We start from the raw sequence: 13515 nt of genomic DNA, 5'->3' as shown, positions 1-13515 counted from the left end.
TTACATTAATTTTTAGTAGCAGAGAGCAAAAAAATGTTTTGCAAGTGGGGGAAGTATTATTTTAAACATTTATGAAAACAAACAATGAAGTAAAAAGTTTATTGAAAACACTTACATTTTATCCATTGATTATTTAAACACAATGTGTAATAATCTATTTTCATGACATTCTACATCCGTCTTGCATTCAACTATCAAATTACGATCATATGAAATAATAATGCATGGATAAAATTGCTGATGGTTAAAGGCAGTTCACGACCCACATAACTGTCCTCTTGCATTCGCATCTGACCAAACTATGCAGTTTTTTAAACAAAAAAGAAACATATTTGCTCATTTATGAAAATTTTTCTAAGATACTGATACTGCCAAAATGTAAACAGTGGAAAAATGGGTATTTAACGGCAAGTCAAAAACTTTAATGAAAAATAAAGGTTACTAAACTTCTTCCCTTGGATGGGCAACATCAGGCTACAGAACTTAATAGCGGTTGTCCTCGTATTAGGAAAAAATAACTCTTATGTTTCACTAGTTACTTAGGCAGGCTATAGGTCTTCTTACTGACCATTGCATCTTACAAGCGGCATCTTGCTTTAATGGGTGTCAATAATGATCCAACTTGCAGGGGTTGTCTATGAGGAAACTGTTACTCACATCCCGTGTGATTGTATAGTAACTTTTGCCTATAGGTTTGAATACCTTGGTGGCCATTTGCTTGAACTGAGGAAGACTCATGACATTCCTATTAGTTTGTTTGTTAAATTTCGCTTCAGCTAATGGTCTGTTTTAAGATTTCTGTTTGGGGACTATAGTACGTTCTGCCGTGCTAAGCACAAAAGTCCTATCTGCAGTACAAGTTCAAAATGTGAAATTGGTATTTAAAGTTTTGCGCCTCTATGTACTTGATTCAGATGCAATTTTTACAGATTAAAAAAATATATATATTTCTTACTGACAAGTAACCACCTGGTGACCGAAAGTCAGTATTGATAAAAAAAAGTGAAAATAGGGCTTTTGTGCTTAGCACAGCAGAATAGCCAGTGCTACACCCGGTGCAGATCACCCAGATCACCCAGTGCTTGGTTTGGTTGGGTCTTCCTTTCCTTCATTTCCGGCATTCATTCTCAAGTTTATGCCCAATTTGGCATATTCCATGTTATGATGATTTCTTTAAATGTCCAGCTAAAACTAAAAATAAATTGCCAAGTAAATAAAACAGGCCATTATGGTCTGACCACTTGTAAAAAGCTATTCAGTTTACAGGTGGAAATGGACCAGGGCCGTATAGAGGGGGGGGGGAGCCTTAGGGTTCAATCCCCCCCTCCCGAAAAGTTCAGCTTGACATTTAAATGTTTGTTTATATTTAAAAATTTCCAAAAAATATTGTTCCAAAATTCAAATGTCTTTCATATGTATATTAATTGCATAAAACGCTTGCATAATAGATAACTCGACGCCTGGAACAACACGACTTGATAAGCACAAATAGTGCAAAGCTCTTCATGAAAGTTTTTAAACCCTCCTCGAAATTATTTTCTGGTTACGGCCCTGAAATGGATGCATCTATTAGTTTTCCGGGATGTCAGTTTTTTCAGATGTGTATAAGCCTTTAAATTAAGCAGAGTCATGTTAAAATGAACGAATCAGGTGCATAAAATTTTTACTTTTAACCTCATTCACATAGACGTTAACTACTAAGGATCAAATTAATGGGATGATAATAACTGAATGAAATAATTTGTGCATGAAAATGAATTTAAAACTATTAAAGAATAAATAAGAAAACACAGTTTGAAATTACTTTTGCTTTGCGTTTTATATGTTTTAACAATGGAATCACTCCATGAAAGCCTGCTTGTGCCAAAGCTCCATGAGAAAAGCGCTTTAACGGTGGTCGATGGAATTGCCTCAACTTCAGAGGCCCAAGATGAGTTGGAAAGAATGGGCTCCTTAACTCAATTGCTGGTATAGAATGCTGGAAAAAAAAATTAATAAATGAAGGAACACTCTGACAATTTTTGAAACAGCAATTATAATTTCTTTAAACTTTGAAAATAAAATTAATTTTCAGAAAGAAAACTTACAGTTAAGCTATTCCATAAAAGAAGAATTTGTTTGATACTTCAATTTAACCATGCATAGCTATTGGAATCAACAGCTATTTGAAAGCATTTTAATTGACTCATGTAACACTTGTATACCTACCGATCATACATTTTTGGATGGCTTTATAGTGAAAAGATATTATAGATGAAAGTTAATTTTTGCCGTTGCTATGTAAAAATGCTGTATTTTCTTGTGCTAAAGTTTGAAAGATGATTTATTTTCATAAATCATCGAAGTTCTAGACAGAATTTTAAATTTTTTATGACAAAAAAACAGAGATGAATGTTGGATAAACTTGAACATAAAAATTAAGGTTGTGCGATTTTTAATCTGTTCGATATTCAAAAGAAATCAGAAAGGTTACAAACCCAGTCCCATTGTGAATGTCAACTTCAGAGAAATAGAGATATCATTTTTTTTTTGTCAAAGTACGGTCAAAAGCAGCCATCTTGATTGTTCTAAAAGTCAATACTTAGGCTTGCTTAGCGCAATGGGGTAGTATACGAAGTGGACATGTTAAAGATGAACATTCAAACTAAACTAATCATAGTTGATCTGCATAGCCTTCACAATGCTTCAAGGTTAGGTTTGCCCCCACTATAGAGAACTTTTACTTTTGAGTTTGGGCATACCGCAGCAGAAGCAATGAATAACATCTGCCATGCTAAAAATGAAGGTTTGGCAGTAACGTGCAAACCGCCCAAGCAAATCAAGCAAGCTTGGGCACTCCTAAGAGAAATTTAAAAAAATAATTATTTATTATTTTTTGCTCATTAAGGATACAAAATATAAATATGGTATATATTTTGTGCTCTAAAAATGAGTAAAACATGTGAGTAGCTCGACCAAGATCTGGCAAACACAAAACCACTAGAATTCAACAAGCCTTATAGATGCAGAAACATGAATGAATGGTTGTTGCCCTGACAACCCACATCACCGTAGCTTCTATCCAGTTAGAAGAAACTAGCAAAGAAGAGCGTTTTACAGTGTCAATTGCGCCAATCCAAGCAGGTTTGGTTTGCTTGGGCAGACCGCACGTCACTTAGGTTTGGTGAACCATAGCACCACAACAAAATGATTTTTATAACAATAGCGATGAATATTATGACAGTCATGACTATCATCAAAATAATCATTAAAAAATTATTGCCATGATATTGAAGAACTGGCTGAGAGATGGCTTAGGATGGCAAAAGATGATGGCATGTACTTGAAACACTGACTTTCTAAAGTAAATAAGGTGTAACAAGAGAAATAAATTAAGTTATTTATTACAAAACTTCTGACTCCCCATTGTACACATTCATATATATGGTTGTAAATAAAGTACATTTTAAACTTACTGCATAATTTAACTTCAGCAGACTTTTCATAATCATGTATAAATTATTATTATTTATTTTTTTTTTTTTTTTTGAAATTTGAGAAATATTCACAAAAATGGGGAAAAAAAAAAAGGACAGAGGGGAAAAAAAATGAAGATTAATTCTACCTGAATAAGATTTCCTCCAACATTTGGTTTCAAAGCTGTATCCTGAGTCATCTTTGGATTGTAAAATTCATCATTAGATATGTTAAATGGGTCCTTCTCATTGCTCTGAGCAGGAGGCTATTTTAATAAATAATAATATTTAATGCAAGTATATCTGTAGGCAATTTACTGTTACAAATAACAGCATTAATCTAAATTACTTAAAAAATTGATATAATACAACTAAAACTAGTTGGCACCCCAAAACTTAGTTTAAAAGTAGTAAACACTCGGGTGTTATAGGGTCATTCCATAGAAATATGAACCTCAACCTCAGAATTTTTTTTCCACCAAGCCTTAATTGTGACCTATCATTTCATTCAGCATACTTTCTAGTACATTAATCCAGTAACAGTTTGCAAAAAATTCATTCGGTGTTTTTCTTCCGGCTCTAAACGTGCGAGGTTGTAGAAAAGGCTTAACATGTGCAAAAAACATACGTCTACACTTTCTAGTGTAATGTAAAAATTTTTGAAAATTTTTAAAAGAACAATGTTTATTCTAAATGATTAGATGTTGGCCCAATAAAATTGACTGTTCTTTTTGCATACATTATAAGATAAGTATTTTAATTAGTTTGATTATTTCACTGAAAATATTTACGTTACGTTAGTCACGAAAATGTACTATTTTCTGCTTAAAAACTAAACCAGATGATTGAACCAAACAGCACTCTTTATTTTCTTACATCTGTGTAATATCTACTTAAAAAGTGCAAAATATTTATTTCAGTATCAGTAGATATAAAATAATTAGTGTGACTAATGTAACATTTGAGCTGTGACTAACATAACAGTTTGCATGTGACTAATGTAACATTTTAAAAATGACTGCTAATATTTAAAACTTATTTAATTTAATGTATATTTTCATGAACAATTTTGAATATGTAGGCATTCTATACTGATTAAAAATATAAAGGTTGAAAAATACCAGTAAAATTACATTGTATAGATCTTTTCTTTACTTGGAAAAATACTTTTTTAAAGGTCTTTATAAAGATACTTCCAATTTAAAGAATTATTAAAAAAGAAAAAAAGGTGAGTAAAGCAAAATGAGTACTCTGCTGAATGTGCATTCAACACAATAATCCAAGCTTAAGAATTAAGATAATAGAAATACAAGCTTAACAAAAGAGAACGTCTCTATTTTTTAGAAATACATCTCCACCTATTATTAAAAGGAAGTAATGGCTGCTAGTTGGATAACATTTGAAGATGTTACATGATACAGTGGCAATAAGCGCTGCTGCCATATATTTCAGAAAATGCAAGAATGATCATTTAGAAATTCAAACATTTGCGGTGATATCTGGAATTAAAATGCATTCTGAAAAAACGTTCGTACATTTTTTTTCTCAATATTACATTTCAATTCAAAAGCATGCACAACACTATTTGTTCGATGAATCAGTAAACCTTAAAAAATAATAAGCCATTGAAAAGTACTACGGAGTTTCTTGTGACGATAACTAGTATAAAAAGAAAAAATTTTCAATTCATACTAAAAATATTGTATGCAGATTTCACATGCTGCAAACATAGAAATAAGGCAATAATACAAAAAGTATAGGAAAACAAAATTGCTTTTTCTACAACAAGAGACACTTTGATGAAAGATCTACTGTATCGAAAGTTTTTCTGAAAATGTCTTAAAAGTTCGGTCATAAAAAGAAGCAGATCCTAAGAGGTTTAATTTTTCTCCACATTCAAAGAAGTGTATTTTCTAGAATCAGAAAATTAATATTAAAAAAAAAAAAAAAAAGGAAGAAATCAAAATACCCAAGTTCAATGGCATTGCCAGAGAGAAGATTTTGAAATCCCCTCCCCCTGGTTTCAACATTTATTTCCAATATTAATACGGTGGTTTATTACAATATAAGGGCGGTTAGGACAAAAACACCACCCAGAAAGTAATTTCAGGTTGCACTATTAAGTTCTAAAATATTAGAGGTTCGCAAATCATTTAAAAGTATGCAAATCAATTATTCGTATGTATGTATTAGTTGTTCAGCCAATAAGGCATTTCAGCTGTCATCGAGTAAATTTAAAAGTTAGTAAAAAAGAAAAGTTTATGAAAGTCCACAGTCCAATCTCCACACCTTAGAATATACAAAAGCTGCTTAAGAAGTGATAAATACTCTGAATGTAAACTTGAGCTTATTCAGCTTTCACTGAATAACTTGTAATAATCAATAAATGTGCAAGTTCAGATTCATAGAGCCATATTTCGAAATTGAAAAGGTTCACAAGAAGTTGACATATATTATGACACAAGTAGTTTTATTTTGGGAACAAATGGGTTAATGTTGAAATTAGAATTTAAATTTAGAAGGAGAATAGTATTCAAGTGTGATTATGGTTTGTGAGTTCATAAAAAATTACCTGAAAGTTTCAAAGAGCAAATCGGGGTGAGGGGGGAGGGAGAGTAATTTTTAAAACCAAGACTCCTATTACTTGAATATACATATGTGCAACAATAACTTTTGATATGCATACAATTTAATTCTTATGTTAAAATAGTTTATTAAGTCAAAATATTCTGCATAGAAATACCAAGTTCAGTGCCTGTTGATAACCAGCAACAGGCACTGGGCCTAGCTAGGCTGGTCCTAGTCAGTTTATTGGACCCAAATGAAGATCTATGACCCTCCTTAAGGAACGAGTATCAACCCTCTGACTGATTACAGCCTCTTTCCGTAAGCTGTTCCAAGTACCTCACTAAAGTAGTAATTTTGAACATTTGAGGTAAAGAGGAAAATCAGAGATATAGGGAGGTAAAAGCATAACGAACACTACTGGATTTCCAGAGAATAATCATAAAATAATTACCCATGTTACACACCTTAATTATTTTAGCAGCCATAAAGAAAATGATGTACTTATAAATTCAAATTTATAAAATTATATAATTCAACTTTATATCTTAAATACAAACTTTAAGTTTAATTTGTTAGGTGCTTGCTCATTTGCTTTTTTTTTTTCAAAAAATCTGTTATGACCGAAAATTAGCGAAAGATAATAAAATTCAAAATTGCAAAAATAAATAAGCATATAATTAAACAAGACCAAAGTAATTAATTCTTTAGTTATTAAAATAAAAAATAAAATAAGTTAATCTGATGTAGCATGTGTCAAAATAACTTCTAAATTGCCAAAAATATAAAAATATTTACAAGATGCACAAGAATTGAAATCTCAAACAAGGGAAGCAAATTTTTGCGAATTAAGTTCAATGTTGTCATGTTCCCGTAAAAAAATTTTATATTTTACTACAATTAAACATAAAATATGCTAATCTAAGGTAGCATGTATGAAAATAACATTCGATTAGTCAATATATTTAAATATTTGCAATATGCAAAAATATTTAAATTTCAAACACTAGAAGCAATTTTTCAAAGTTTGAGTTCGTTCAACGTTGGCATGTGTTCCAAAAAATAAATTTATTAGTTTTTTATTAAAATTGAACAAAAAATATGCCAATCTAAGGTAGCATATGCGAAAATAACATTTGATTAGTCAAAATATTTAAATATTTGCAGGATGCAAAAAGATTGAAATTTTAAACACAAGAGCGATTTTCCGCGAAATCCAAGTAAGTTCCATGTTGTCATGGTTTCCAAATTAATTCCTTAGTTAATTAATGAAATTATACAAAAAATAAACTAATCTAAGGCACCATATGTCAAAATATCTTTCGGTTGTAAAAAACATCAAAATATTTACAAGATGCAATAGGATTGAAATCCCAAACACGGAAGCAATTTTTCGCGATGTTGCATATTGAGGACATGTTCCGAAAATTGCATTCGTGAAATACTTTTTTAAAACTTTTAAGCACAATCCGGTGATATTTGAGAGAATTAAAGCACTAAGAATCTTTTTCAAGGTTTTAAAACTTTTTCAAGGTTTTCAAGCACTTGAAAATGAATTTCAAGCACTTTTCAAGGTTTTTCAAGGGCGTACGAACCTTGTAAAAGCAGTTTTTTTATTTGTTTATTTTTTTCGCACATTCAAATTGAGTTAATTGAACTGATACCTTCCATTCAATTTCTTACACTAATATAGAAAAAAAGTAAAGAAAGAACCATAATGCAACACAAAAAAGGTTCCTAAAAAATAAGAGCAAGAAATTAATTACAAAAAGTTTTTTATATGCATTCATTGATTGTTATTCGATGGTTACGTTAGTCACGTTATGTTAGTCACACACAGTTTTTTCGTAAAAGTACCATTAAGGGCCAAAACAGATTCCTCTGTAACAAATCTGTAGTACATTTTTAAAAACAGATTGCTTACTTTTTACAAATATATCGGCCAATTTTAAATGCCTGCGTAATTTTCAGAAAAATTTGCCTCGTAACATAAGCATTGTTTCTCAGGATTGCAAAAATGTTACGTTAGTCACGATGCCTTTTTTAGTGAAAAAACACCTGCCAGCACTTACTTTGCTTCTAATTCTTAGTAGAAATGAAAAATAGTTACCTTGTACATTTTAAATCTGCATATTAAACCAAAACACATTTATTTTTATTCCCGGTGTAAGTAAAACGAGTTTGAAAATCAGCTGCGAATGTTACGTTAGTCACTATGGAATGACCCTATAGTAGTTTCAAACTGAAACAATGGCTTTGATCTACATAAGTGGTTTCAACACATGGACTACAACATTATCCAGCCAAACGAGCTGATGTGTGCATCACATGACTTCCTTTTACTCCAATTTAATACCATTTTCCCATTATTGGCAATTTTAATATGATTCAATAGTTTACTGTCTAAACATCACCAACAGTGGCCAAATCGAAACCAGATTTAAAAAAAAAAAAACTGCCAAATTTGTTGCTAAGTCGGCGACAAAACTTGGTGGCCAAAAGACTGGCGATATATCGGCAAGTGTCCGCCAAATTATAACACTACTTGAGTTTACAGCAAAATTAACAATGATTTCCCCCAAAAAAGGGGTAAAAGACCCCCTTAGGAACATCCGAATGCAACCAAAAGGGAAGGTGCACAACTAGATCCCACTAGGAGTCCACGTGCCAAATTTAAACTTTCTAGGACATACCGTTTTTGAGTTACGCCAGATACATACGCACATACATACGTACATACAGACGTCACAAGAAAACTCATTGTAATTAACTCGGGTATAGTCAAAATGGATATTTTTCGGGTGTCTGTACGTTCCTAGGCATATATCCACGTGTGGTCAAGTCAAAAAAAAACCAACATTTATTCGGGGGTGAGCAAAATAGAAATTAAGAGCAAAATAGAAATTTTGTTATATAAGAGGAGGTGGGGCACAATGGTCCGCTTTTTTACTTATCATTTTTTATCTCATCAAAAAATTTAATGAGCAGTTCAACTTTCTACAGTAAGTTTCACTAAACACTTCTCAATACCACAGATTCTTTTTGGAAGCGTTGAATTGATAAACTTTTTTTATATTAATTTTTTAACGGAACCTCGTAAAGTGGATCGACATGCCCCATGGCTGGGGTACATTGGTCCGCCTGGTGGGGCACGTTGGACCGCATAACTCAAACAACATTTGTTATAATTTTAGCTATAAATACTAGCAAACTTTGTAACTACCTTATTCTCTTTTGTGAGTAGAGTGAAAAATATAAAGTTTAAAGGTCAATACAACATATTAAATTGATTTTAATTGATAAATCATCTTTGTTTAAAAACAGCAATAAGCATTCACCATTACTACACAATTATTTTTTAAAAATCAAAAGAGAAATCAATTATTGAATATTCATGAGACAATTAATGCAGATTAAAGTTAACTAAAGATGCGTTAAATGATACTTGGGAATATGAAAGTGCTACTTCTTGAGCTTTAAGCACTTTTCTTGGACTGGGTTTTGGAAGGATAAGTCATATGTTACTTTTACGCAAAGTTATATCAATATTTGCTAGGGGGGGGGGAGCTCTTTTTCTTCATTGCATTGCATGAAACAACTCTAAAAAGAAAAGAATCCTGTTATACTAATACCATATATTTCAAAGAAAAAGTACAATAAAATTGACAGCTTTAAGTTGGCATATCTTTGTGTTCTAAAATCAAAATTAGATAATCTTAAGTAAAAGTAGATTTTTGTATTCCTTTAATCAATTATTTGTTTAATTTTGTTTCTATGTAGAATGGTAGTTTAGCAAAAATATTTTGTTTAATACAGGTTATTATAGCATGTATTGCATATTTTACTCTTAGGAAACAATTGTTTGAAAAAAATTCGGAAGTATATTTGAAACTATACATAGTAAAAACGTGCAGATATGAAATAAATCTTTCGGTAAAATTAATCTAGTAAAACTTTTGTTAAATAACAATAAAATATATCTTTGCTTTTTTCATCTAAGTTTTTATTATTTCTTCAAAACATGTGTAACATGCAATGAAATGAATGTATAATATACAAACACTTAGAATATTGTTATAATTATTCAGATTTAAGAGAAAAGGTAAGTTTTTAAATTATGTGTGGTAGGCTGGTTCGTTCCAACGTGCCCCACAAAGAGTGGACCAACCTATCCCACCCTTTTGGTCTGAAGAAGTGATATTATACATTTTTTCTTTTGACAAAAAATTAAAAAATTGCCAATTATTGTGAACTAAAAGAACTTATTTTTAGAAAGGAGTTCAATTTTTTTTCGCAATCTTGATGAAAACCATTAAAAAAAAAAAATAATAATAATAATAAAGTTACAGTTTTCTGAAAATTACTCAGGACTACTGAAATAGTACTTTCTGGAATAAAATTTGCTCAATATAACTGTACCATGTGATTTCATTATAGGATTTGTAGGATCATAGATACTATTTGTTTATCATAAAATAAAATAAAAAATATTAATAGTATTAAAATAATTGACAGCGGTCCAACATACCCTACCTCCCCCTAGTTAAAATTATATTTCACCAGCATAAAAAAAGGTCTGTACATTAATATAAAAAAAAATTTTTTTGAAGCATATAAATATCAATGAAGTTTAGTTTCTTACAGGACTAGGTGGCTCTGGCTCATTAATTACTCCAGCTTTTCCTAAGAGAATTCTAGATTTTCTCACCATATCCTAGAAGAAATGTTATATTAGTCTCCAAGCTATTTTGCAACAAATTTTAAAACTGAAACAGACAGATCATGAATCAAATATAATAACTTCATTGAATGTATTAATATACTAATACAGTAGAATACCTTTACAGCACTTACCTTTTTGAGTCAATTCTCTATAAACCAAACAACTTTTCAGAAGTAAACAATGAGTTTTGCATTTAAAAAAAGACCGCTGTTCAACCTTGCAAACATAAAAACTGTTAAGCAAAATAAATTTTGAAACAGTTTTTGATTTTTCCATCTTAATTCAAAGCTTTTAAGTATAAATTAGTATTCATGTTCTTGAAAATACAGCTGTTATGCAAACCATGATGCTCACATATGTGCTGGATAATTCATTTTCTTTTAATTGTGAAACATATTTGTGAATGACAATACATATACGAGGAGGAACCTAAAAAAAAAAACGAATTTTTGCTCTGAAAAATTTATTTATCATATTACTGACAAAATTTCTCTAGTCTCCTTCAAAGTATTCACCATTAGAAGCAAAATATACACTTGTCAATTCTTTTTTTCTGCCGTTCAAAGCTCTTCAGGAGCTCTTCAACTTTGATCACTTTCAGTGCCCTCTGCGAAGCAGTTTTGACACACCAAACTGCTACACCATCAAAACGCTTCACTTTCAGAATTTTTTTCATCCTCTGGAACAGAAAAAGATCCCAGCGAGCTACGTCTGTTGGATACGGGGGTCGAGGAATGACTAGCCACCCCTGAGAAGACAAGTCGCGGTTAATAGTGAAGGCCGAATAATTAATTATTCGCAATTTTGTCCTGAGTGTTATCATGGTGAAGGAACTATTCACCTGATCGCCTGCAGGAGTTCCAACTCACTTCTGTTTCTCGTGAAATTTCGTCAATAGTAAAACGACTATTCTTGTGGATTTTTTGGAGGCTTTTTTAAACGTTTTCATCATTTCGAGAGGCTGAAGGGCGCCCCGAATGAGCAGGATCTTCAGCACTCATCTCACCACGTTTAAATTGCCCAAACCATTCGAAAACTTGTGCATGGCTCATAGCATCATTCTTGAAAGCTTGTAGAAGCAATTGGGTAAGCTTTCCCATTGCCGACTTTTCAAGCATGACGCAAAATTTCAAGCGAACACCTTGTACTTCTAAATCTGCCATAAAGAGTTCGCAGGAGGAAAGCAATAACACTTGAGAAAATTAACACTATGATCAGACATTATCAACTACACTGATGCCACTTGCACAGCTGTTTTATGAAGGTCTCTACTTGAGCAATCTAGCTGGAAAACATTCCAATACATGTGGGATCGGCTGAGTGCCAATAGTCCGGTTTCTTTTGGGTCCCCCCTCGTACTACATTGTATAATTAGCGCTTTTATACTCATAACAGGTAAAACTTATTGAAATGCAAATATGTAAATATATTCTGAATATTAGTTTCAAAATTTGCCAACTGATCTACATAATGGCAAAACCTGTATAACGCAAAAGCTCTGGTCCCAAGGTGTGAGTTATTACGGTCTTCTACTGTATATGAGAATATAGCCCATGAATAAACCTAACCCCCCTAACAATATTATTATACTATTCACTTATTAATTCAATTAACTTTTTCAAAGACTCCCCCATTGTCTACAGGGATAAATGGAGACTACGATTTTAGGGGGATCATGCTGAAGAATGACCCCCCCCCCCCCATGAACAAACTTACAGTTTTGGCTACGAAAAATTTCTGAAACTGCTTAGGTGTTAATAAAAAGAACCAAATCAGCCAGGAATAAGGCATAAATGTTACAAATTAATTTCACCAGCAATGAAAAGAAGTAGTAGTTCAAATATTTACTAAGCGAAGCAGTGCACTCCAAATTGATAACCAACTTTTTCAAAGCAGTAGATGTACTCCTCGAATCAAGTTTGCTTCTAATTTTCTTTTGCAGCTAATTTTCAACATTGTTAATCCTAATGGGTCATTTCTATAAAAACAAATTCTTCAGTAGCTTTATGCTACTGAATGTACTTTCAATGACATTACAGTAGGATTTACAACCATAATTAGGGTTCAGCAATACAATATAAATGGGTGATTCTCCAAAATCCTAACAATATTATGTCCACGTAGCCTAACAGAAAAATTGTTTAACCCAGAAGGTGTTTTCATTTTTTTAATAGTTAGAAATAACTTATCTGATGTTATTCTACTCTTATTAAAACAATAACTCATTTAGTTTTTTCTACAAAATTTTTTGACTAACCAGAAAGTCACAATTTTGGCGTCCCCATCCGTATTTCAAATGGACTTAAATTATTTAAAATTTTATATCAACATTCCACAAATTCAATTTGTAGTACAAAATTAAGCATACTTAAATGTGTAAAATAGCATTCTTTAAATAAATTTAATTATTTAAATCATTAAGGTACATCGTTTTAAACTTTGTCCCCAGGTTTTCAAGTCATTCTCCTGTCCTAGGAATGAGTTCAATCATTATAGATAAAAAAAGGAATTTTTAATCAGCTGTTCTATAAAACTGTTTATTATCAGCATTTTGTTGGATTCCTTGAGTATTTTGTTAATTTGATTTGTCTGCTGTTCTCATTAAAACTTTGAAATTCAAGAATAGGGTATGAAACATTTTAGCTGTCATTCTCCTGGACAATATTTCTGTTTTAAATAAATGAAAAATTGTATCTCTACTCATAGTGTGTGATTGAATTTAGAGGTTAGAATAGAAAAATAACATTATTTACCTTAAATATAATCCTGGGC

General features: G+C 31.5%; 1 protein-coding gene across 1 annotated transcript in view; it reads right to left on the bottom strand.

Annotated features, from left to right (window-relative positions):
• Positions 1-13515, bottom strand: part of LOC129221372 (transcription initiation factor TFIID subunit 1-like) — a gene marked incomplete in the record, with an annotated part of 170910 nt that overhangs the window by 65114 nt on the left and 92281 nt on the right. Inside the window, 3 exon segments of the mRNA XM_054855844.1 lie at positions 1805-1978; positions 3605-3721; positions 10663-10734. Of these exon segments, the coding sequence (XP_054711819.1) occupies positions 1805-1978; positions 3605-3721; positions 10663-10734 (363 nt within the window).

The sequence above is a fragment of the Uloborus diversus genome, chromosome 4, assembly GCF_026930045.1.
Source record: "Uloborus diversus isolate 005 chromosome 4, Udiv.v.3.1, whole genome shotgun sequence".
Classification (NCBI taxonomy): Eukaryota; Metazoa; Arthropoda; class Arachnida; order Araneae; family Uloboridae; genus Uloborus; species Uloborus diversus.
Note: the sequence above shows the minus strand (reverse complement) of the source record. Positions and strands in the feature narration are given on the sequence as shown.